The 26,378-nt window shown below is 36.8% G+C and overlaps 1 protein-coding gene across 15 annotated transcripts in view; it reads right to left on the bottom strand.

The window, feature by feature from the left end:
* The window catches only part of BNC2 (basonuclin 2), a 418,685-nt gene that overhangs the window by 129,431 nt on the left and 262,876 nt on the right, over positions 1-26,378 (bottom strand). For 14 of the 15 annotated variants that reach the window (XM_032880536.1, XM_032880547.1, XM_032880535.1 and 11 more), the window contains one exon: positions 18,899-19,001. In XM_032880536.1, the coding sequence (XP_032736427.1) occupies positions 18,899-19,001 (103 nt within the window). Of the gene's footprint in view, positions 1-18,898; positions 19,002-22,341; positions 22,610-26,378 lie in introns of those variants that run through there. The other variant, XM_032880544.1, reaches the window with a different exon arrangement.

Below are 26,378 nucleotides of genomic sequence, written 5' to 3'. Positions count from 1 at the left end.
GCTTTCATTAAATACATAAAACCAGTTTTGACCATGAGATCTAGCAAAATTAATAAATGTTTTTATAATATACAACTCTTACCTAACGTGTTCCTGAAGTCCAACACTATACTGTGATATACATATGGAACCACATGACTAAGATCATGACTTTTTTTCCTATGACTTCTAACACACTCTTCAAAAAAATATTAGGTTTACATTATATCATTACTAATTAAGTAATAAGAACTAGCATTTCTGTTGTAAACAGAGTAATTTTATTAGCTCCACATTTTATTCTAGACTGTTTTAGTAATCTACCCTATGAAATGCAGTCCACAACATATTGATTTTTTAATAATTTTTCTCAAAATGCATATTAATACATTTATTTGAATCAAAATGTGAGTTCAATTTCTCGCAATGAAAATTAAATTTGGAAGCATAATTTGACCATGACCACTGGTGGAAATTTTCATCAATCAAGATAGCTGAATCTGCAATGATAAAAGTATCACTTTTCAAAAAAATAAAAATAAAAAGCATATTGCAGAAATTATTTAAATAACTAATACAGTATCTTTATTTTCTCAACCTTAACTGTGTATACAAGAATAAACGATATGCCTCTAAATGAAAGACTAACAGCTAAATTTATATGTAGACATTTAATACATCTTGTTAATGCCTTTTTCCAGACATCGAGAAGGTGAATGACTATAACAACATCTGGGTAATAAGGTGGGTGATTTTCACTTTTTTTTCCTTTTAACAAAACTAACTGATCATTGTGTAGTTTTTGGCATACAATGTGAAATGATTTCTAAGAAGTGAATGACGATGGGATAAAGTTCCTCGTCCCACCTATTCACATGAATAGGCATCTCTGCAGTTACATCTGCAAAAATGAGAAATGATAGGGTAACTTTTCTATTTCTTACAATGAATACTATTCATTTACTGATATATGAACTTGTCTGGGAAGAAAAAAATTATAGCCCCATCCAGTTTATTGACAGGTATATTTCTAAGAAAAATCTACTTTGTGTTTAATAAGTTATAAAAATTGTAGTATTTCTATTGCTTTGGATCTTACCATCCTGATGAAGTTAAACAATAAATTTAAATAAAAAATAAGTTTTTATTTATAATGTATTATTTTCTTAATTTTCATTGCAGACATGTGTAAGTTGAATGATATAAGACTTTCCAGCGAATGTGACTGGCTACATTTATAGTAATGTCATTTGGGGACAGTGAATTGGAAATAAGAGTTAAGGAGATACAATAACGACTTAAAACAATGATTTAAAGTTCCCAATGTTAAAAAGATTGTTATCCTCCAGATAAGGGACAGTTTCTAGGGCCAGACTCCAAGGGTTCAAATCTCAGCTCCGTCACTTACTTGCTGCATGACCCTGGCAAGTTACTTCGTATATGAAAATGTCAGGATGGCTCTTTATTTTCAAAATTCTTGCTAGTGGCAGCCAATAGGTTGAGGACCACCTCCTTAATTCAAGGAGTGAGGAAAGAAATACACAGAATCAAGACCAACCTAAAAAGAGTGGGGAAGAAAATAGATGCTTAGAGTAAAGATGGGCAGGTTAAGATTTTCTAGTCTGGGGGGGTGCTGAAGGGGAAATCAACTGAGCTGCAGGGGAATCATGAAGATTTCAGAGCTGATGCCTCTCCAGCTGTCCACCTGGGATGAGCTGCCTCTAGGAATCCAACTACTCCTACATTACTTAGGTGATTCCTAACCTACTCAAGAGCCATGCTCTCAACTCCAAACATGTACTTGACTCTTAGCGCTGAGAAAGGTAGAACTATGGAAACTAGGCTGAAACAAACTTTTTGTTATCTTCTGATGGATATGTCACAGGCGCTCTTGAAAAAAATGCCATAAATTAGAGAAAACAATAACAACAAAATAAGCATCTATAACCCCACCACCCAAAAATTGCTAATATCCATACATTGACACAGTTGCATCTACTTTTTTCAGTCCATAATTTTATATAGTTGAGGAGATCTACAGTATGGATACAAATTCTTATCTTGTTGGCTGCTGTTCTTCTCACTAAACATTACATACAGAGAAAACATTCAAATTATCTCAGGCTACTTAGTACCCATACATTTTTCCACTGCAGTTTCTCCTGGATCAATCCCTCCTCTCTGCCCTAACTTCTATCACTTTAGTACAGGCTTTTAAGGCTCTCACAACTCCATTACTGCAAGTAACTCCTGGTGGTCTGATCTATCTCTGCTCTTTCTGACCCAATACAACCTAAATACAACCCACAAGTCAGACTTCTCAAAATACTGATTAGAATAGTTCTCTTCCCTGGTCAAAAGTTTCTAATAGTGATCCCAGCAAAACCCTTCCTCCTCCTTTACCTGGAGTCCTTAACCTGGGTCAGGAGACCTTGGCCAGATCAATCCATTGTCATAACATGACACAAAGTGAGCTACACACTACCTTTTCAAACATTCTAATCACTTTCATATTTGGTTACTAGAAGAATATTTCTAGGTCCTATACTAAATTTTGGAGAATTTGTGAAGAACAAAACAGATAGGACTCGAGCTCTCTTGAAGTTAGCAGACTAATGAGGAAAACAAACTTTAAAAAAAAAATACACATTAATGCACAAAATTACAAGCTGGGTATGTCACATGAGAACATAATTTAAATGGATAACAAATTAATTGGCTTTTCCAGCAAAGCCAATTCTAGGACATGAGAGACAGCAGCAGAACGGTACTCGATGATGCTGTGAGATAAGGAGAGTTCCATCTGCTGAGCTACATTTAAAAAATGTTTAATTTTCAACACTGTTCTTTAAGTGCCTTTCCTCTTATCTACCTTTTGACTACATCTTCCTTCTAGCTTCAAGTTCTATTTTCTTTTTCCATGAAGTCTGGAGAGGTCCCCTCATCTAAGAGCAAACTGTCTCAATAATGATGCGTGCCAATCATGTACATCCCAACCATATGCTGCCCATTTACTGGGTCACTCATGTGCCTATTTTATCACGAGAGCTTGATGTTAAGCAGCAACTCTATCTGACACATAATTGACTCAAGGGTGTTCAATCCTCATATTGTTGAACAGATAAACACAGTTAAGTCAACATAGACTAGGAAAGACCATTAGTGTATTTGCATTGAAAGCCTAATGTATGATTCTACTGTGCCACCAAACTCTCCATTTTACCCATGTCCCTCTCCTTTGATCTTTATACTCCCCTAGAGAACAGTGGTTATAGGTAATTGTGGCAGTTCACGGAGTGAGGTGGGGCTGCTATCTGGGCAGGAATCAACTAAGCTTTGCATAATCTATTCCCTTTCCTACCAGTTGAAGCATGATTTGGGGGCATCCAGTGGATTTCTAGGTAGCAATATGAAATCCGGGACTGTTAAAGAAAACAAGCTTGATGACAGGGTGCATAGACTAGAACATAATGTACAGACATTATGAAAATCATAGCACAGATCACTGGATTTGTAATCAATGTGCTAGAGCTATGATCTCCCAGCTATAGAAAAAGATATGGATGGTACAGATTTTGGACAGGGTCAGAGAATGGTCACACAATAAGATTTACAAAGAAAAGCTTATTTTTCTTTTATAAAAGGTCTAGAGGGGAAAAAAGCCAACATATAAATTAATCTCTTCTTAGTATGTGGAATTTTATTTGGAAAAAGAAAAGGGTCTAACTGCACAATATGGATACTAGTTAGAAAAAGAAAAGAAAATTCACATAAGAGCTTCTTAAATTGTGAATTAGGTAACTGGGGGGAATATACTTTACCTGGATTTCTTTAAAATGCCAGAAACAGAAGCTTAAACTGGTAATTTTCTAGCTATGAGACAAAGGAAAAATTGAAGTCTGGATATAATTTTAATAAACACTTTGATAGGATAAGACCCCAAAATGACACATAAGTCTGGATGAAGAAAACTCATTTCTGTTAAAAACAGAATCACCATTAAGGACAACAGCCAGAATTTTTGTGGTTCATTACTGTAAATGTATAATGTAAATGTAAGATCAGTATAAAATGTAATGCAAAATATGCAGAGTGAAGTGATACAAAGTAACATACACTTTGAACAGTATTGCTAACTTAAAGAACAAAGTAATGTTCTTTATAAAATTCTGTTTTCAAATGTATAAAATAGAGCTGGGGTAGGTGAGCAGTAGTTATTAAAGAACTTGCATCTATCAAGTGAAATGTGAATAACTATTTTTTATTTCAATTTTTAATAACAGGAATTACTCCCCAAACCTTCAAATAAATTAAAATAAATGTAAACCTGTAATTCTACAGACTTCACTTCTAATATTTTCTGTGAAGGTCACAGAAATAAGAACATATTCAGATAGTTTTTTTTCTTAATGTAGGAGTATAAAAGTGCTTTTCACTGATCCTAGAAAATTGGCTCTCAGTGATAGTTTATAGTTCTTAGTTTTCCACAACTTTTTTAAACATAACTTTCTTTAAAAGCCAGATTCAAGTGACTTAGGTGGTTTTCACAGGAATATGCTTGAATGTTTCAGGCCTTGACATCCAGTGGACTCCATCTAATAGCGGTTCAGGCAAGGCAGTGTGAAGCTTATAGCCAGCCATTCAATAAAAAGTGAGAGAAGTGGGCTAACTTCTCAAAACCACCTACTTTGCAGAGGAAAACAATTAAAAATTTGTATGAAAATGGCCTAAAAGGAAATCTTTTATTTCACTAATTTCCAGTCCTGCCCTGGATATTTTTAAATTTTGAAATACTAATTTGAAGCAATTTTACAAGTAAGAAAAAAAAAATTAAACCTATTCTTTCATTTTGGGAGAAAGCCAAGTGAGCCTTCAATTGGAAAGCTAATTGTTTCGAGAACTCCATGTCTCTTGCCTCAATTCCCCTTAGGATTCTAAATTATAACAGCATCCAGCGGTCAACTTTTAGGAGCTCTGGGTCCTAGAGCACAATTTTAATTTCTAATAGATTAACATTTAACATGTGTCTTTGAGGGATTGGTTTATGGAATTCTTTCCATGATTACTTTTAAGAGTTCAGAAATAGAGTTCTTAGGGACAGGATTTTATAAGAACAGTTTCTGGGATCATATTTTTAAGTTTTGATTACTTATAAACAGATTATTGTTCCCTTTTGTACTCCAAATACCCAAATACTCTGAATTTATGAGGGTCGGTGGCTCTTCATTCTTTCTAATATGACCAATAATTTCCAATTATACCACACTTTATGATATGCATACCATACCTGATATAATGATATGTCATTTCAATGTAGCTAGCCCATGAACTTCTACAGCTTTAATGGGATTTTGCGTATTTAGAATTTCATCATAAAGGGGCCCTTTGGAATCATTATAACATCAATCCCTTCCCATTATAAGACTCTGCTCTCTTGCTAGGCAAGAGAGCATAAGGGTGCAAGGCAAAGGCTTAGCCTACCCAAAGATCGTAAGCCAGATCCGAATAAAAGCCATAGCACTTGGGGAAAACATTAATAAATGGCAATGATGACATATTAAAAACTTTTTAGTGGATCAGAGAATCGATCGTGAAGGCAGACAATGACTGTTATTAAAAGAAGGATTCCTTATAACTTGAAATAATATTTAGATCTGCACATTTTATTCACTACTTTTTGGGAAAAGACCTATATAATTGGGGGCAAATTCGGTACAAAATAACTCCTGTTCTATTTAAGTCACAACTTTCTAACTGTAACTGTCAAGGTTGAATTAATTAGGATACTTAATACCAAAAAGAAAGAGGGCTTGCTTCAAGAATTTTTTTTTTTTTTAAGGAAAGAAGAAAAGGAATGATATATAGCTGCAAAAGTTGATCCCCAACCTGGTGATAAAAACTGTCAGCCCTTATGGGTGAAGTGTTTATTTTTTTTCTTGAACAAATAGCGTGTCAGTGTTTTTAACTAAAACAAAACAAAAACCTACTGAACCTCCATACACCCTGATTACATTACTATACCTTATACCTCATGTGAATGATTCTTGATTTCTTTTTCTTGTCCCTTAAAACATGAGGGACTAAGTATATGAATACTCTTATAGTCCATTATGGATGTCATTCTAATCTGTGGTGACGAAAGGGGGACAAAAGTAGTTCCAATGAGGCCTATGTCCTATGGAGTTTAATCATCCCTAGCTGACATTTAGCTTTGCGAGTATGTGGAGATGCACACACAAACACCCACAATTAGTCCGGGGCAGAATTGGAGCTCCACTTGAGACTATACAGTAATATTTCAAACTGATTGGCATTTCCCCCCTGTGGCCTTATGCATAATAAAGTCTTCACAACAGACTTTGGAAATCATTAAAGTCTGACTGAGACACACATAAAAGTAGACTGTCAATGCTTGGTTATTCAGAAGCTCACTCTTCCTGGCTAGTAGATTAAACAAGTCCTTGGTTTTATTTCTTCTCCTCCTCCTTCCTTACATGGACCACTTTTGGGGGCATGTCTTTCCTCATTTACAGCAACTCCATCAGAAGGTGGTTAAGGGGAAAAGAGAAAATTTAATCTGCAAACTTGACAGTAAATCTAGGAAGAGATTTGGTAATTGACTCTCCTTGCTGCACCCAGGGTTGGGGGGTTATTGTTCCTCCTGCTGCTGCTCTATCCAATCTCTAGTTGCCGAGGCTAGCTGAAAGTTGACTACACAAACCTTGCTTTATTTAATTTATAGATCAATGAATTAAATGTACACAGACTACAAAACACATCTCGTGTTAAAAGTAACTACTGAAATATGCTACTTGAACAGACCGTGTAAGTCCTTCTATTAAACAAGAAATGAACTTTTCTGTAAGCGAATAATTACCCAACTCCTAATTTATTAGCTTTAAGACGTCACTTTCTTGAAATAGTGTCTCACCAAGAATTTCACTAAGGAAACTCTATAAATGCAAGACATATTTATTTTTGATAGAACATATGCTTTAAACTCTATCACATATAGTGAAGAAATCTTTCAAAATTGAGAGAGCAGTAATACAAAAAGCCAGCATCTGGTAGGAAATACCTGAAAGAAAGGAATGATTATATTCAGTCGTCATCTTTTTTTCTTTTTTAAATAAATGTCACCTTTGTGTCACAAGTATTTTTCCTTTCCTCTCCTAGTAAGTCAGCCTGAAATCTCATTCTAAATCTATAATCAATCTTTTTTTTATCCTCCCACCATAATCCCTTAAAACTCTGGGCTATCACACACACTTCTGACACTGATGTGTGTTTTCTTCTGGATTGCTGGATTTGCCTAATACATATATCAAGTATCAAACTGCTTTGCATCTGTGACTGGAGAAATAAAAGGCCCTATATAAAGATTTGCTCATAAAAAAAAGGGGGGTTAAGAAGGCAGTCTTAGGAAAAGTCTAAACTAACCAATTGTTAAATGCATGAACAGAAAATGTCAAAGGCTAGAGAGATCCTTGTCTGTTTTTCCACTCCCATGATCAGTGTATGATTGAGCAGATAGGGAAACAAAGTTGCCATCCCAACCTGAAGTCACTAGTTGGCTGTTTGACATGTATGTGTTATCAACAAGGCTAAACATCTTTCAGAGTTTGGGCCATAGCAAAATGAAACTATTTTATAGCATCACCAATGTTTAATATTTAATAAGTACAATATTTAATAAGTGCAAACTTTCAGAAAAAAAGCCAAGTCTCCTGAAAAGATGTGAACAAAGAAACAGAGGGAAGATGCTCATTAGCTCTTTAAGTTTTGGTTACCATCTTGATAGTAATATGACCCTAATTTCTAATGATAAGAAAAATTCTATTAATTAGTACCAAGAGGCACAATCATAAAAATAAATCCAAATTTTAAAATATAGCGACTTTTCCTTTAGATTTTTTTACTGTATTTAAAACCAGTATTAGAAAACACTTGCCAGCTTCATTTAGTCTCTGACTGAGGCACACATATGTGATCTCCTAATTTACAGCTTGCACGTACAGATGTTCACACTTAGTAAAAGGGCTTCTTAATAGCTTTTTTTAATTAAAAGTGTGTTGATAATAGGTGTTTTAAACATATCCAAACAACACAGCTGAACTGACAAATGCCTGTCTTCATGCCTCACCATGCCTCACATTGTGGCAAGATTTTATAAGAGAGAAAAGATTATGATTCAGTCACATGTATATAGGATAAATGTTACCCCAAAAACCTCCAAATGAAATCTTTCATTAATTTTTCTCTCTATGATCTGTTTCCAAGTAGAAAATGTTAGATTGCTACTAGGTTTATGTAGCCGAAAGCAGAACCACACAGCCGTTGCTTGCTGCCTGCAGTTTTTTTCCTTTGCAAAACTTTGAACCCCATCCAGCTTTGACACACTGCCTCTTCAGTTAATAACTATCAAGTTTCCCCTTGTCTCCTGTCTACTTTTCTTTGAGGCAATTGCGCACTCAGCACCCCGAGATAATAACACACATCTATAAGATAAAAGCAATGGCATTAATGTAATTGTCTGCCTCTCTCTCTTTAGCCTAATCTTTTTTTTCCTTCAGTTTTGACTGCCTGTGTGACACCTGTTTTTGTCTCCTCTGATCCTACGACAGGTTTTCCGCTGACAAGGTTTTTGCCTGACAGAGATTCTGCAGACAAGAACATAATAAAATATGAAGAACTGCTTGTCAGAGTTTCTGCCAATGCTCACATGAAATAAAGAAAAAAATGACTTTTTAAATTTTTTTTTTTTTTTTTTTTTTTTAAATAAGGGGCCCTGTGATGGTCGCTTCTGGCCTGTCAGAGAAAAGACCTCCCTGGCCAATTTCTCCAAGCCAAACAGGTGTTTTCTTTTATGTTAGAAGTTGATCTGTTTTTTTAATTTTTCCTGATAGTGGAAAACATGAACAGCCCAAGACGGAAGGGAGAATTTCTATCCATCAGATTTTTGCATGCAAAGGAATACTGAAAAAGTACTAAATAAAAGTGGAAGATATTTCACTCAAAACTATACCTTCTGAATAAGACTAAAATGTCAACATCTGTTAATGATCAAACAAATCGAACTTCCCTAAAATTTACTTCCTGGCTAGTCAGGCTGCTAAAACCTCCTACCTACCTTTCACTGGTTTTGTTGTCTGAAGACAGAAGAAAACAGCAAAGGCGAGAACAGAGAGGCTGGACAAGAGAAATGCAGAAGTGGGACTAAAGGCAAGCGTCTGCAGCTGTGCTTACCACTTAGCATGGAAGAGGCTGCTGGAAAAGAAATGGCAATTAGGAATCAGAGACTCTTAGATACACTCAGGATTTTCTACAAACCTTTGTCCCTGTGCTCCTGTGTAGGAGACGCTGCAGTGGGTATCAGCACGCAGAGATGAGGAGGTGGCCTGCCTGAGCTCCCGAGCTAGTGGAGGGATCAGTACGCCACAGAAACAACCCTTTGGTCTCAGTAAAGTGGGCTGAGCACATTCAGAAGGGAAGACTTAATTGCTCCTGGGGGCAGGGGGATCCCTCTTCCCTGAGGACAAGGGCAGAGGAAAGACTGGACATGATCAATAGTGAAGCAAGTACGAAAGCTCCAAGGACTGAGGAAGAGCTGACAGTGATGAGTGAAGGGAGGACAAGAGACAGGGTTTTGGTTTTTAGGATTCTCGCACCAGTTCTAACTACTCTACCTGAAAGCCACTATAACCTAAGCTTCAGTCCGCCAATAACTCTACCTCATACCAACGGCCTAGAACTGCTATGTCTAATAGAAATACAATTCAACTCACATACTTTAATTTTTGTTGTCTCTTTTAAAAGGTAAAAAATAAACAACGGAACTAATGTTTAAGAGCATGTTTTATATTTAAGTCAATATATCAAAAATATTACCAACATGCAGATAATGTATCAGTAATTCTTAATGTGATACTTAACTTTTTTTTAAGATTACATTTCCAAAATCCAGTGTATATATTTACAACAGATCTCAATTTGGACTAGCCACATTTCAAGTACTCAAATCTGTAAGTGTGGCTTCGTCATTGGACAGCCAGGTATAGAGCTGCCGTTGCATTCCTTGGCCAACTGAATTTAAGGCCCAATGACACTGTCCTTTCATTTTAATGGGTCTGGACTTGCATTTGTAGCATCACCTGCCTGACCATATGGAGCAGGCTGGGAGGCCTAAGAGGCCAAAATGGCAATTTCCCTGGTGCATCAAGGAACAGCTCCAGGGAGAGACTTTACTAGGGGGCCCCTTCTACTACTGCTTATGATTTTGCTCAGTTGTGGCAGTAACACCTTAAATAGTAACACCTTAAAAATACTATCTATACAGCACTTTGGCTCTATGCTCACTAACTATTAACAGATGAATTCAAGAAGCTTTTGAAAAATTACAAACACCTACCCTCCCAGAAGGCAAAACCTGGTAAGGAATGGGATGCATAAACAACATTTTATGCCTCCCAGAATATGAGTCAGAATTTCTCTGAATTACCATAGTTACCTCCTTTCATGTTTTCACTCTTTAACAAAGGTTAGGGGAGGGCCCCTGTTTGGAAGAAGTCACCACTACAACACAACGGGAAAAGGAAGAATGGTTGAGAGCATCAACCTGAAATTGCTGTGACATACTGGGGTCCTTATGACCCAGCAGAACCTCCTAGTCTATCTCAGTAGTGCATCCTGAGTAAAATGAGAGGAGCTGAGTGTTTCATTTATAACTCCTTCAATTTGTGTTCTGCTTAACCTGGTGAACTCCAGTTAATTAAGATGTTTCTATAAACAATTAAGCTTCCTGTAGGATCGTTAGCAAGATATAAAAATTTATGATGTAATAAAGTACAATAAAATGATAAAGTGGTTAGCCCATCAAAGCACTTTACATGCAAGAATATAGGTGTGAAAGTGGTAAAAAGTAGTCGAAATCTGACTGAAATTCATCTACCTCTGGTTTTTGGACTTACAACAGATAAATATTCCTACAATTCATTTTAACTGGTCTACACTTCTCAAAATGTGACTTCTGGGAAAAAAGTGCTTCTGACTTCTGTTCAAATAAGGGCTCAAATGACACTTTAGGGGAAATGGAAGGTATGGAACAAGACTAGATTTAATGGGGAAAGAACTGATAACCTAAACTCTGCCACTGGGCCCTGAAGAAAACCCTTCCTGGAAGGGGAAAGAAGCTTGTACCCCCTGTACCTTAAATGAGGCTCTGTATATTATCATCAGTATTAAGTCCACTTTTCTCTTTAATCTTCCTCAAAACCTTGCTGTGATATTTAGGTATATTCCTGTTATTATTTGCATTTACAGATAAAAGAACTGAGGCTTATTAACTAGGGATCGAGATGGGATTTGACCACTGCCTGGTAAATCCAACTTTTAACCACGAAACTCTGCTAAAACATGCCTGTCACGCCCTGAAGGGTGAAGTTTTACTTTGGTAACAGTTTAGAGATAACAACAACTAACACTATTAAGTAGATTATCTTATTTAATCCTAGGAAGAACCCTACAAACTAGGTGCTATTATTATCCACATTTCATAGACGAGAAAACAGAGATTACATGAACTTGGCCAAAGTTCTACTGATGGCAGGTGGTAGAGCCTAGAGCCTAGAGCAGTCTTACCCACTTTTCTGTCGTGCCTCCCATTTGTGTATCTGAAGCTTCCTCATACCCTGGGGCTCCAGCTCCGTATGCTTCAATCTCAAGATCCTGCCTAGAAACTCCTTAGCAGCAGACTGGCACTGTACACTTTTGAGGCCAGAATTTACCAGACTCCTCTTATGTTCCATCTGAGTAAGAAGAAGCTAGGGAAAAAATGTGGGGAGCTAATAGGCAGAGAGCCCAGGGCTTTGAAGGGGAGGGAGGCACTCTTTGTGCTGTGATTAAAAAAGAAAAATTTTAGGGAGTTCAAAGCACCATCCCAAAAGGTGGGCAGGCTAAGAAACAAATCAAAATAAGCAGTTCAGGGACACTATAAGAATATAGCTAATGCCATTAATCAGGCACCGAACCTTTGCATTTGTGAGGATGTCCTCCCTTTAAAGCTTATCAGCTGTGATCAGGGAGTAAAGGAAAAGAAGAGGGCATGGTGCCCTCAGGTCGAGCAAAGAACGCTCCCATGCCAGGCAGGAAAATGGCCTTGTTTTTGCTCTTTAAGATAAAAATAACTGGAGAGATGTTCAAGGACGTTGTCTGTGGAAAGAACAGGACCCAGCTGCCTCATCAGAGCTAAGGGGACACCTATAAAAGTGGTTTCCCTAACTAAAAATGAGTTTTGTGGCTAGGCAAGCCAGGTTTCAGCATCAGAGTCTGGAAGAACTAAGTCTACTTCTGGACAGATTCTTTTAAGCAGATACTACATTAGTTCCTACCTTTTCCAAACCAGTGTGCCAGGGGAAGAGGACTATGGTGTTCCTACCCACATGCAAAGCCCTGGCACCATGACCACTTACCTCTTCCCAAAGGATCAAGTTCTCGCTTGCAAAGCTGGTATTTACTTCCCTGTGCTAAGGAATCAAGCTAGTACATTTAACACTTCTCACCAAATCCTAAATACCTTCCTGCAACAAGTCTCTCCCAAAGCGAAATCCACTCTTACTGGGACAATCTCCAGGTCAGTAAAAAAAAGAGATCAGAGCTTTCTTGTAGCTTAATATTTGGGAGGATTACCTTTCCTTTTAACCACCCTCTTCTCTTACTTTTGAAAAATTTACAAATCATCATACACAAACCATTGCTGAGTTACTCTGAATTAGCATGATATCACAGAAATGTCACACCTTATTTATGATAAAAGACTTCTATTTGGGGTGCGAAGGGTGGAAACTAGGGAAGAAAGGAGGAAAGAGAAGGAGAGGTTACTACTACATTAGTTATACTGGCTTTTGGACTTAAGTCAGGGAGAATATTACAGAGTTACCAGTTAGGAATAAACTACTTTCACAGATGTTTAGACAAATCATAAGAAGAGCACAGACTGGGACAAATAATAAAGACATGTGACTTTTCATGGGATGAAATGAAAAATTACTGCTTTTGATCCACTCTGTTTAAATCCTTATAAAGTACACCATGCCGCCAACAAAACTGAGGAATTTCTAAACAGAATGCGGAGATCTCGTGAGCTCTGATATATTCAGAAAGTTTTTGATTATAGAATTTTTTTTTGATTATAGAATTTTCAGAACCAATGGCCCTGATTTAAGAACTTAATTATGTAGATTAAGTCTCACTATAATTTTCTTCTAGGTACATGCTTGCCAGTGTTAGCAAATAAAAATACGGGTTCGCATGGCTGAATCTACAGATACACGGCCATCCTAAAAATATTATTCACTGTTTACCTGAAATTCAAATTTAAGGGGATGTCTTATTTTTCTATTTGGGTGAGGGTCTCTATAAATATCCCTGTTCTGATAAGATGTATTGAGTAAAAAAGCTGAGAAGTCATATTCAATGATGCTGAGGAAAAAAAAAAAAAGAAAAATTACTTCCAGTGAATTACAAAAAAGAAAGGTTTGAAATTAATGGATTATATGAATATTAAGTCTTACAGTACATTAAACCGTAAAACTGGTTGGTATATGACACTAAATTAACTTTACACTGCTCACCATTTCCTGTGGCACAGAACTAAGGAACTGAAAGAAACCTGGCACAGTACTTTACATATGATGTATGTTTAATAAATATCTATTCACTGCTGATCCAGATGATGTAGGCCAAGCCTGCTCATTTTACGTTAAAAAAAATCGGAAGAGTTTGGATTCGGGCAGGAAGGCAGCTGGCTTGATGACCAAATAATTAAAGCAATAATGCAGGACCGTCTTCTTGAATGCACAGCGGTAGTAAAGAGAAATCACATTTATAGAACATAATAAAGGAAAGGTCTTGAGAATTCTGGTGCAACAAGCATTCTCACAGGCAGACCTGAGCCAAAGGAAGTACCACTAGTGTTACTTCAGATTGTGTGGAAGTAAATGAAAATGCTAGCTTTCATGCAGCTTATTGGAATGGTGCATCCTTTTGGTTTAAATCAAAGTATTCTATGAAGAAAATAATTTGTACTGAGAAATCTGCTGTGGGGTTCATGAAGCTATGTAATATATTCTTTATTCATTAAGCCTCATCTCCTTGCCAAATGCTTGCCAGACATACTAAGAAACAGGAGATTTTTTTTTCTTAGAGGTAGTTTTAACAAACAGGCTTTGTTGGAGGTAAAAATCACTGACGTAGTAAAGAAAAAAATTCTATATATATCACCTTTCTAAAGTCTGCCCACCTCTGTTCTCAAATACACAAATCAAATATTCCCCATCCTGAAAGAAAAAATTTCCAGTTGTCTTGGATTATCACTAAATATTTCCTAAAATCATTTAGAATATAGTTTACTTTTTAAAAATCTTTGCTACTTTATTTATCTTAATGGTTTAGAAATAAAGTCTTCATCTAGACTAAGGTCATTACAACCAATTTGCACATAATAGAGAACAAAAATGACTTAGTACCATAGTTCCCAACCTTTGCACCATGATCCAGTATTTCACAAAGGCACTTCTCATTAAAAGCAAGCACGCCCCCCTCCCCCCCTCCCATCTCCCAACACACCACTACTGGGTATTCACTGGTTACATGCTATTTTCTTCTCTCTCTCTCTCTCTCTCTTTTTTAAGATTTTATTTCTTTATTTGAGAAACAGCAGGGAGAGAGAGAGAGAGAAAGCACATGAGCAGTGGGGATGGGCAGAGGGAGAAAGAGAAGCAGACTTCCTGCTGAGCCCGGAGCCCCATGAGGGACTCGATCCCAAGACCCTGAGATCATGACCTGAGCTAAAGGCAGATGCTTAACTGAATAAGCCACCCAGGTGCCCCCTTGCTATTTTCTAAGACTATGTAAAATCTTTGGCTGAAGCTTTAATTCCACGAATGGCTGAATTACTACTCTAGTATGGTGGGAAAGGGTCAAGATACAATAGACTAAATTTCTATGAACATAAACATTATGTCACCAGGAAAGAAGTCCACTGCTGCTTTTATCCTGGTATCTTATTTTGGCACTTTTAAACCAAGAAAAATTAAAACTTGTAGGAATTTTAATTTTTTTCAAGACATACTCTATATTTTAGGTGATGAAGGAAAAACACAGAAAAGATCATGCAAACAGAGGAGAAAAAGAAATATAGTTGTTAAATGAATTAGCTGGCAGGATGCTAGAGTCCTTTATCCAAGAACTCTGAACAGAAATTTATAAAATTAGAAAGTCTGGCTTATTACATACTGTAGGTATGGAAATCCTATACCAAAAAAAGCTTATTTTTAAATAAATTCAATAAAGCCCTGCTTTCTATTAATCAAAGTGAAAGAGCTAAAATTCATTCATGGGAGAAAGAACAGGAAATCCTTTATTAATTCAGTGGGAAATACCTATTGGTAGTAGAAGCTGTTTTGGGTTTTCTCCCCCTCTAGACTCAATGGTGCTAAAGATTTCAAGGAAGCAATTTGTGAAAAGCAGATGGCCCAGTGCATAATTTCAAAATCCAAGTGTTACAGTATGATGAATTAATCACTCACTCTCTTTAATTTTTTAAAACATCTTTCTCAAGATTGTTGTAAAGTAGCTAATGTCAACAATTCAAGCAGGTTGGAGAAGCAATCTGTAAGGCTATGGAATTGCGTGTGTGTGTGTGTGTGTGTGTGCGCGCACATGTGTGTGTGTGTGTGTGTGATATAATGACCCATAAAATTCAACATCTTACAAAGAAACTGAAGATGCTGCTATCAAAAAGAGATATAGGAACATATTCATTCAAAAGAAGCCACGAAATTTCTAAACATTTTTCTTTTTATAAAGAACATGTTATTCTGACATTTGGTTATTTTTTTGGCAGCAACTTTTATTATTATTATTATTATTATTTGAGATAGAGTGAGAGAGTTTGTGCCTGTGCACAGGAGTGGGAGAGGAACAAAGAGAGGAAGAGAGAGAATCCTAAGCAGGCTCCTCACCCAGAGCAGAGCCCCAGGCAGGACTCGGTCTCATGACCTGAGCCAAAATCAAGAGCTGGACGCTGAGCCACCCATGTGTCTCACAACAACAACATATATATATATATATATATATATATATATATATATATATTACAATATAATAACACGTGGAATATGTTTAGTGATACGATGAAACAATTCTATGAGATGTATTCTCAGTAGTCTTACTGCTGTTTCATCTACATTAAGAGACACACTAAAAAAAACAAGTCATTTCCTCCTTGCCTCACACACAGGATACCATAATGTGTAAGGCAGCCAGGAAGACTGCTGTACTTCACCTCTGAGTAGAAATAACTAGAGATATGATTTCAGGGTTTTCTGAGCAGGAGGAGAGAATGAAGCAACTAGTTGAAATGCCAAGGGCAAAAAGAGTTGCTGCTCTCAGCCCACTGCCAACTCAAAAGCTGGAAACAAATCCCTGTCATATTTGTCCTAATGCATGGGGGAAGAGTGGGGTTTGTACATCTGTGTGTACATACTTGGAGTTGTTGACCAATATACATGAGGGGGAGAAGAGAGGTCAAGGTAATAACAGCGGTGAAAAAAGTTAGATTTGTGAAACCCTACAATTAATATCCCAGAGACACGGGACTTCTAATGACATGGTAGGAAAAGCACAGGCTGATGTAAAAGAAATGCCTTATTCAAGTTTGGTGAAAAATCACATCCCTCAGAAAGTCTTAGAAACAACCATTGGCTAGGAATAATTTATTTTGTTCGAGAAAGAAGAAATATTTTTCTCCCCCCACCCCCTGCCACCAATGACAATGCTAATGTAATATGCACATGGAAGTTGGACATGTAATACAAACTGGTGACACAGTCAACTTTCATACTCACAAGGCTACCACAGTACACAGATGACAATAACACAGATGGCTTTGGAAAAACATGAGTGAATGAATGAAAAGTCCTTTGTTTAACTGACTGACCCACTTTTATTGCTTATCCATTGTTCAGTTGCTTACTTTTAACATACAATTATTTATTTGAAAGGTTTCATACACTTTATCTTTAATTCTCACAATAATCCTATATTACAGATAAGAAACCTAGGCTGCAGAGATGCTGAACTCTGGGCCATTGAGGTTGCAGAGCCAGGATGTGAACCATCACTGCCTCTGTGATTCCTAGTGGGCTTGGCACATAAGCTCTGGTACATATCACCTAGTAAAGCCAACACTTATTCAGGTAAACAAGGATATCTGGAGGTGTTACGGGCTGGATTATGCCCCCGACCCAATGTATACCTTGAAGCCTTAACCCCTGGTACTTTAAAAGGTGACTATATTTGAAGATGGAGACTTTAAAGAGGCTGGTTAAGTTAAAATGAGACCACTAGAGTGGGCCTTAATCCAGTTTGATTAGTGTCCTTAGAATAAGAAGAAATCTGAAAGCACAGAGATGCCAGGGGTGCATGCCCACAGAGGAAAGACCGTTTGAGGACGTAACAAGAGGGCAGCCATCAGCAAGCCAGGAAATCAGAATGAAACCACCCTGATTGTGGACTTCCAGCCTCTGGAGCTGTGGGAAAATAAATTTCTGATTAAAGCCACCCACTCGTGGTATTCTGTTATGGCAGTCCTAGGAAATGAGTATAAGAAGAGAAAATAAATCGCGGTAACACACACAGACTGCAAAAGGAACAACAGCTCATCTGCTGTTTAAAATCAGACTGAGCTGCAGATTTCACCCTTGTTAATGAAACAGGAAAGAGCTCCACCCCTGGAGGCACCGAAGAACTGTGGCCCTGCCTGCCAGACACACCCCTTCCAGAGTCTTCCCCTCCTACCACACTCTCCACCTCTTCTCTCCTGCACACAGAAACATGGCTGAAATGTCCCCACAACGCCAACACACACACCCGAACAAGCAAGGTACATGATAAATTAAAAGCATTTCAAGGCACGGCCCAGCGTTGTACCTCAGATCTTGCTAGAATAACATGAGATTTATAAAAATACAACCCACTGGATATTTGGCACATCTTGGGAATGAAGAATATGTCCACTGAAGAGCCAATACCCCAGGCTGTCAAAAAAAATCTCAAGCCAAAATTTCTTTCATAAACATTACCTATCTTTTAAAATTCTACATTCTAGGAAGTAAAGAAAACGTCTGCTTATTTTCTAAGTCTCTTTTTGCCTAACGTAAGAAACATAAGCTACACAGAAGAAGATATCAACTGCTCAGTCAAGGCACACTGACGGGACAGCTCTGTTCATCTTGCAAAAAGCCGCCAACACTTCCAGCCATGGCCCTGGGTCACCCTCGCCCCCAACACACAACTACGCAGAACTCCCACTCCAACACCAGCCACCTCCAATCCTGATGCACACTGAAAGGGGGGTATTTACAGATTATTTTCTCAGATACCAGCCAAATAATGTTCCCGTTCACTCTCTCACCCACCTTGGACCATACAAAATTTAACATCTGGGAGAATAAACGCAGCCTCAAATGCATATGACAAGGGTGAGCAGTCATCGACGAATTCTCCTCAAGCAAAGAGGGTTTGCCAGCTTCCCTCTGAGGTCCGGGCCCTGAAAGGCCAACTGTGGTATGTTTGAGTTTCCATCAGGCCTGGTACTTGCTGGCTGCTGCTGTGTTCAGTCAGAACCCCACGGCCCAACTGTCCTATAAACATCGCACCCTTCTGCTAAGAGCTGCTCTGCTCGCCTAGCCTTGCTCCTTGGAGCCGAGAATATGCTGTTGGAGAGCTGCAGCCTGAATGTTAACGAACACTCGGAGCACAGCTGACCCCTCTCTCCTCCCAGGCAGAGACTGCTCAGAAAAAATACGCACATTCACATGAACCTAACAAGAACAGGAAGAAAAGTCCAGATTTTCCTCACCATGTGCCACCCAGCCATGTTTACACTGATCGCAAGTCCTCAGGTTAATCTTCCCCGGCTGAAAACATTCACACGTGCAGTTTACCAGTGTGCAACGGATGGCCTGGGAAAGAAAGGAGGAGAAAAAAGGATCAGCATCAGTTCAAAGGTACCGAGTTTCTTCAACATTTTAATAAATAACATCCACTTCTATTTTTAAAGGCTTTATGTTGGTAGCAGCTTGGAGAGTTTTAAAAATAAATTCGGATACCATCAAAACCTCTTACCAAAAAATGTGAAAAAACAAAGTTCATTCACTAACCGAATGTTTTGTGTCATTCATATTTAACCTTTATATTAGAAACGTAGACCAAACAGAGTAAGAATTAAAAAATCACATATTCTACAAGATGCTTGATTTGTAAAGCTAGGGATCCCAAACAGAAAAAAATAATGCTGCTACTATATATTCCCATTTAAGTCTATCCACTAAGCAATAACGCAGAAAAATACATTCTAATAAAATAATGCTCGGGTGAAATGTTGGTGAACGTAAAACATGACATACAAATACTATTATTAGAAGATTACTCTTCTGCTGAGTTTCACTTAAATGCTTTCTTAATCTATCAGATACACTTTGAAAGACACTCTTGTCAGCCCAATAAAATCTAGCATAGTTCTGGTATTATTTATCTACTCCCCAATTCCTTGTTTTTTCTCCTTTTTGATTTATTAATTTCATTTTCATTCTCATTTTTAAAAAATACAAAACAACCTTCCTTTTAGTTTATTTATTTTTTTTTAAAGTGGGCTCCATGCCCAGCATGGACCCCAAAGTGGGGCTTGAACTCACAACCCTGAGATCAAGATCTGAATTGAAATCAAGAGTCGGAGGCTTAACCAACTGAGCCAGCCAGGTGCCCCCTTTTCTTTTACCTTAACGGCAATGTAAAAAAACAAGTTTAGAATAGGAAATGCCATTTATGTAAACATCTTATATCTGTAACAATCCAACTCTCTCTTAGAAAAATGGAAAACACACTCAAAAATCTTTCATTTCTTTACAGGTACTTTAAAAAATCATCTCACCAGTTTACCTTATAAAGTGAACCCATAGAAAATTAGCATAAATGAAGTGTAACTTTTTATGGAGAAAAACCTATGCTTAAAACTTGCTAAAGCTGACCTATGCTCCTAGACTACAGTTAATAAATTTATCTCATACATTTAGTTCTAATTTGCATGGAAATTCTGAAGACAGAAGGAATTTATTCTGATCATTCACAGATTAACAATCTACTGTAACTACCAGAACTGCCAGGAAAAGATCTCTCTACAGCTTTAGATGCAATCAATGCTTACTGATTTGGGGTGGTGGGGGCCAGGGGTGGTTGTTGGAGGATAGGCATGGAACTACCTGAAATTGCAGTTCTGTAACTGAAAGCTATGCTCACTTACACAGCTTCCAGATGCTCCTATTCCTGGAACCATTTGGATTTTTATATAAACTGTCTCACTTGTAACAGACAGTATTTTAGATATTGTTAACACAGTTGGGCCAAATTTCATTTACACAGAATTAAGACTGGACGGGGTTTTACTGTTCCCTATGCTTTGCATCAGGCAAGTCTGAAGTATTTCTCTTTTCACTAATGAACATTAAATCTCTAGGTCCCAGTGCGGTTTGCAATGAGTCCTCACTATAGACTCCTTTCTTGGTTCACCTCTACCTCTCATTTGCTGCTCCATTACCACTAGGGAAACATGCAACTGTATAATGTGCCTGACATTTCAGGGTCTGTCTTCCAGTGTCAACAGTCCAATTACATATTAGCTAGATTGTAAAACTTTCTGCTGTATCCATTGGTGATTGGAAGAATTAGTAATAAGAATAGGGATACCAAAGGAAATAAATGCTGACTAAGCAAGAATAACGTATGCATTTGTAGGTTGTAGGGAGTAAATATTTCTCCAGAAATTTCTTATTTCCACTTCAACAGTTTACGAACTGAGCAATATATCAGAACATAACACCTTAGAAAGAGCTTATTTAAATATCACATTCATTAGTTAATGAACTCACTTGATTATAATATGGTCCAAAAATCCAAACCCAAACAAAACAGTTTAGAAAGCAGTGTTTCCACTAAAAACAAGGTACTTTACAAACTATCTAATTATAAATTCAGATACGGCAACCACATCAACATTAAAATATTCATGTAATCTGAACTGCAATAATACAGGCTTTCATAACTCCAAAAAAAAAAAAATCACCTCCGCTTTACCAAAATTTTAAAAATTCCCGATAAAAAGAGATGATTTCTCAAGGACTATGCGTCAACTCCAGCACAAAAGACATATATACTTTCAGTTATTATTTTGATAACATTTAATTATTTTACAAAAATAGGCTAATTTTACATTGTGTTTAAAGCATACTTTTCTCAATTTTAATTATACCTATATTTACAACAGAACAGATTAAGAGACCGTAGATTTACTTTATTTTTTTATGTATAATTATTTATTCACTGGTTGACTCACATTCATGCATTTACTCTGAACTACACTATGTTTTAAATACTTTCTCTACTTAAATAACTTTATACTTCTGGCACATTTGGGAATTAAACTTTTCAGATCATCATCTTTTTTTATGAATTCTACTCTTCTTGTACCTAAACACACAAACATTGGAACACCTCAACTCCTTTTGTATATAAACACTTAAACACTGGAATATCCATTTTGTATTTCCATGAATTCCAGAAGGTCTGTTTGTTTTAAATTCAGATTTTTATAGACTACAATTGTTCCTTAAGGGAATTATATATATTTAAACAATATGGTCTAAATAAATATTTTGAGTAAGAGACCATTGTGGCTTCAAAGGAAGTTTTATTCTAAATAACATTTTTGAAACAGCATAAAACTCTGACATACTATTTATTCACAACAAAACAGAACCAATGTGATCACTTGCCAACTCACCCACACTTAAAGAAAATAAATTATCATCACATTATCAAAGGCAGTTAAGCCTCAAAAGTGTACATGCTTTATAAGGAGACAGCTGGGAAAAGTAGAAATGGATAAGCTCTCATTTTTTGTAAGCACATTCACTTCTTCCTTCATTCAGCCAACATAGAAGTTCCTCCCACTCACTGTTGGGAACTCTCAACTATAGGAAACCCAGAGATGAAGAGGAAGTGGCATAAAGGGGATACCAGGAAAAGAGCAGACAGTTTAGTCAGACTGCCCCCCCCCCTTATTTGCAGGGATTCTCATGCAGGTCTAGCTGTCTGGCATTATCAGCCCCTCCGTGCCTCGTCAAGAGTGCTCGGTAATTCTTTGCTCAATTCTGACCTGATGAGCATTGCCAAATCCCCCAGAACAGTAACGGTAATGAATTTTTTAAAATCTGCAACTTATTAAAAGTAATTATTCCTTCTGCTTACCTTTACCATGGATTTCTTGAAAGAAAAATCCATGCACTCAACACCCACTGCTTTTACTTCTGCACCACCACCTACATTTTAATTTTGCAATCTGGATTCTGCCCGACACGTTTCTGAAACTTTCTCCAAAAGGAATGTTCTCATTAATTTTGGTCCCTTTTTCTAGTCTCCTGGTCTTCCCAGCCCTCGATGCAGATTAAGGTACGCTCTCCTTCATTCCTGGGCTGTAGAGACCAACTATCCTCGTTTTTCTGGCAACAGCGTCTCACTCTCTTTCCACTGTAAATAAATACAGGTGTTTCCCACGCCAGGCTCTCATTTTTTAATTTGGCAATTTTATCCCCTCCTACAGCTTCAAATATTATCACTATGCAAAAACCCTCATTTTGGAGCCAAGTACTGTGGTAAGTGGCAGGAAACGGATGGCAGAGTCCCTGAGCTTAGGGACCTGACAGAGTTTGTGGGCAGTGGGTGTAGAGAAATGACCCTAAAAGAACAGAAGGAAGCCCTCAAATGGGCTGGAGAAGCACCATCTCTCTCTTTTTATTCCTCTGTCTTTTCTTCTTCCAAAGGCAGGATTTTAAAATTTATAACAGTAACCTATTACCCATTATCATTAATAATAGCTAGATTTACTGGATATTTGCCATTTTCCACTCACTATGTTAAATATTTTATAAACATTAGCTCTCTTAATCGTCAGAAAATACCATGAGGTTAGTACTATTATTACCTTTATATCACAAATGAGGAAAATGAGGTGGAGATAATTCAGTACCCTGCCTAAAGACATTGAAGTAATAAAGTTACAGGAATCGAACACAAACTCTCCATCGGACTGAGAATTTGAACTGTAATCCCATTTACAGTCAGACAATCACAGGGCAGAGCCCCTCAACCTGCCCACCATTCAACCCCTGCTGTACATGGTTAACGCATGCTCATCTTCCAGATTTCAACTCCAATATTTATTGCCATGCCCCAGGGTAACTGCCTTCATTTCCTGGTCAAGCTCCCCATTAGTTTCCTGTTTCACAAGGGGTCTTTCCGTCATAGCACAAACCATACCTGTGAGCATTTATCTGTAACTTATCTTTATCTATTATCTATTATATATATACATGTATTAATACATCTGTATGATTATTTGATTAATGTCTGTCTTCCCCTCTAGAATTTAAGCTCCATGAAGGCAGGACAACACATTTGTTCAGCTTACAATATATACTGGCAAATAACAGGTACTCAAAAGGCACTTGAAGAAGTACATGATCCTCTGAGCCTCCTTCCTCATCTCTCACAGTAGCAATAATACCACACGAGAGTCAAAAGACTTAAAATAATGACTATAAAGCACATAGCACTGTGCCTAGTAATGGGAAAAGCTCAATAAATGGAAACCATTTATGACCCAAGAAACTTTCCACATATTATATTTAAATTTCCCCCCTTATGATTCTTCCCAATGTACTATTTTCCTAACACTTTATAAAATGTCTAATACATATGTAGTCTTAATGAATAAATGACACTTTGAGTAAATGACACTTTGACACACATGTTATATTATTCATACTACAATCCTCTAAGATAGGTATGACAGGGATTAGTATTTGTTTTTAATATTAAGGTTTGGAAATGTTTATATGGATATTACACGGCTCTGAAATGCTAGAGTGGATTTTCCCAATTATTAACCACTTTATTTCCATTCTCTATAGAGAAAGGAAGAAAACATAAAATTAAACCAGTGAATTATAAATATGGATATCTGAAAGTATATCTAAAATACAGTAAGTCAATTAAGAATAAAAATATTTAATCAAGGTTCAGTCAGTAATACTTTTATATTTCAATATTAAATAAGAGTGCATTTGAAAGTATTCTGGATGAGTTCCAAAGCCCTATTCAAATAAGATTCTGTTATCACTAAAACTGAAGTCTCTTTAGCTTTATTACAGTCATACTTGGCTTGAACTCTGCAAGTATATGTGAACTGCACATCAATCTTCTCACTAAATGACATTTCCCAGGAAAACACAATTGTGGCTTCAGCTAATATTTAGTGCACCTCACAAAAGAACTATAAAGAAGTCTCATTAATAAATCTATTAGCTGTTTCTTGTCTGGGAACACTTAATACAAGTTACATATTAATACAAAATAACAAAAGCCAAAATAAGGCCACAGGGTAATTAGAAACATAAAACACACATTCTGAAGGAGTAATCATAGAAAGGAAACAAAAAATGAAAAATTTAAATTCTAGGTTTGCCTTTCCCTAAGAAAAGCTATTTGCCAGGAGCTCACTTTAAGTGTTGATTAACCCTGGCTGAATCTCCCATATATAATTAAAAATGTTTATGAAATTGCTTTCCCCTTGTTCATTTTTGGGAAGGATACCAAGACTTATAACTTAGATTACGAAATTGTACTTGAATCATTTTTATAGGTTTAATAGATGAGTACCCGATCTACATGAAAACTGAATTAGAGCATCCATTCTGTCTCACCAGTTTTTTCTATAAACTTAGGTGGTAGATTCTAGGTGTGTATACTAACTGTGATGGTTCTAAGTGACAAAGCTCAGCTTTTTTATTTTTAGCAAGAACAAGTTTCTTAATAAATTGAATTTTCTGCTTTGGAAGTCACATGAAGATACCGTAAATATGTAAAATTAGCCAACCTTCCACAAGGGTACAAAATAGTCTATGTTATAATGAATTCTTATTAAGTCATCACTACATACGTTATTCATCTCCAAACACAGACATAAGTCCTAAAGGGAATGATATACATGGTGTCAGAGATCAAATGAACCATTTTATTGGGTAGAAAAATTGTCCTTGAAATACTTTGGTCCAAAAAAAATAAATAAATAAAAATCTGGAAAAGAAAATCATCTGTTAATGAATCTGGAAGCTAATTATTCCAGTACTGTCACAGATTACACTGTAGTAATTACAAAGTAACAGTTACCAAGCATTATGGATAAAGAGAATGGCCAAAGAGGCGCACAGAGATTAATGGGACTTCCACACATTTTTACATCTTGTATATAAAAACCTAAGACAGTACTTCAAAAACACTGTCATGAAGATTCTAAAGAATTCAAATTACAGTAGTGATTAAGTCAGGAAATAACTTCCTGTTTAAATTTCAGGTCAGTTTTTTCCTTCCCATTTTCACAGGGCTGATAAATAAAGCTAATGGAAAAGAAACAACTTCCAAAAGAAGTACTTTGAGAGTTAATTAAGACTTGGAAAATCTCTATGACATTGCCTTTGTAGAACTCCTCATTATCCTAAATTTGGTCAACACACAAAGCAGACTGAGCAAACAAAACTCAAATTTTTTGAATGGCGGGCAGCTTCTGAGTCAACATGAACTAGAGATGATTAAAGCAAAAGCATGTTCCCCTGTCGTGCTACAGGGTTTTGCAATCGGGTATTGAAGTAAGACAAGAAGGTGTGAGTTGGACAGACACAGAACATTGACCAAAAGATCCAGGGTTTTAAATACTCTACAAAGAAGTTTTATAACAACCTAAAAGTCCTATCTAACTCTAACTATGGGACTATTTTTTAAAAGATTTTATTTATTTGAGAGAGAGAGAACACAAGAGAGAGAACAGAGGGAGAGGGACTCAATCCCAGGACCCTGGGACCATGATCTGAGCTAAAGGCAGACGCTTAACCAAACTGAGCCACCCAGGCACCCCAACTATGAAACTATTAGTATAAATCCATAGTTGTAATAAGGTGGGTATTTTTTCAGTACTTATACAAAAAATAAAAAATTGAGTTTCAATGGGTAATGTTCAGAGTTCACAAAAAGTAATTATCAGTGATTATAAAGTATACTATAAAAGTTAAAGGTCCACAGAGCATTAAACTATATGTAAATGTCACTATTCATAACAGGAATAACAATAAATGAGAAGCAATGAAGTTATTCTGCCTGCTCAACAAAATCCACTCAAAATTTCACAATGTGAAATTATAGTGAAAATATGTATCTTATTTGGTGGTAAGACA

This window comes from Lontra canadensis, unplaced genomic scaffold (assembly GCF_010015895.1).
Source record: "Lontra canadensis isolate GAN:19392208 unplaced genomic scaffold, GSC_riverotter_1.0 scaffold70, whole genome shotgun sequence".
Lineage (NCBI taxonomy): Eukaryota > Metazoa > Chordata > Mammalia > Carnivora > Mustelidae > Lontra > Lontra canadensis.
The sequence above is the reverse complement of the archived record's forward strand: the minus strand, read 5'-3'. Positions and strand labels throughout refer to the sequence as shown.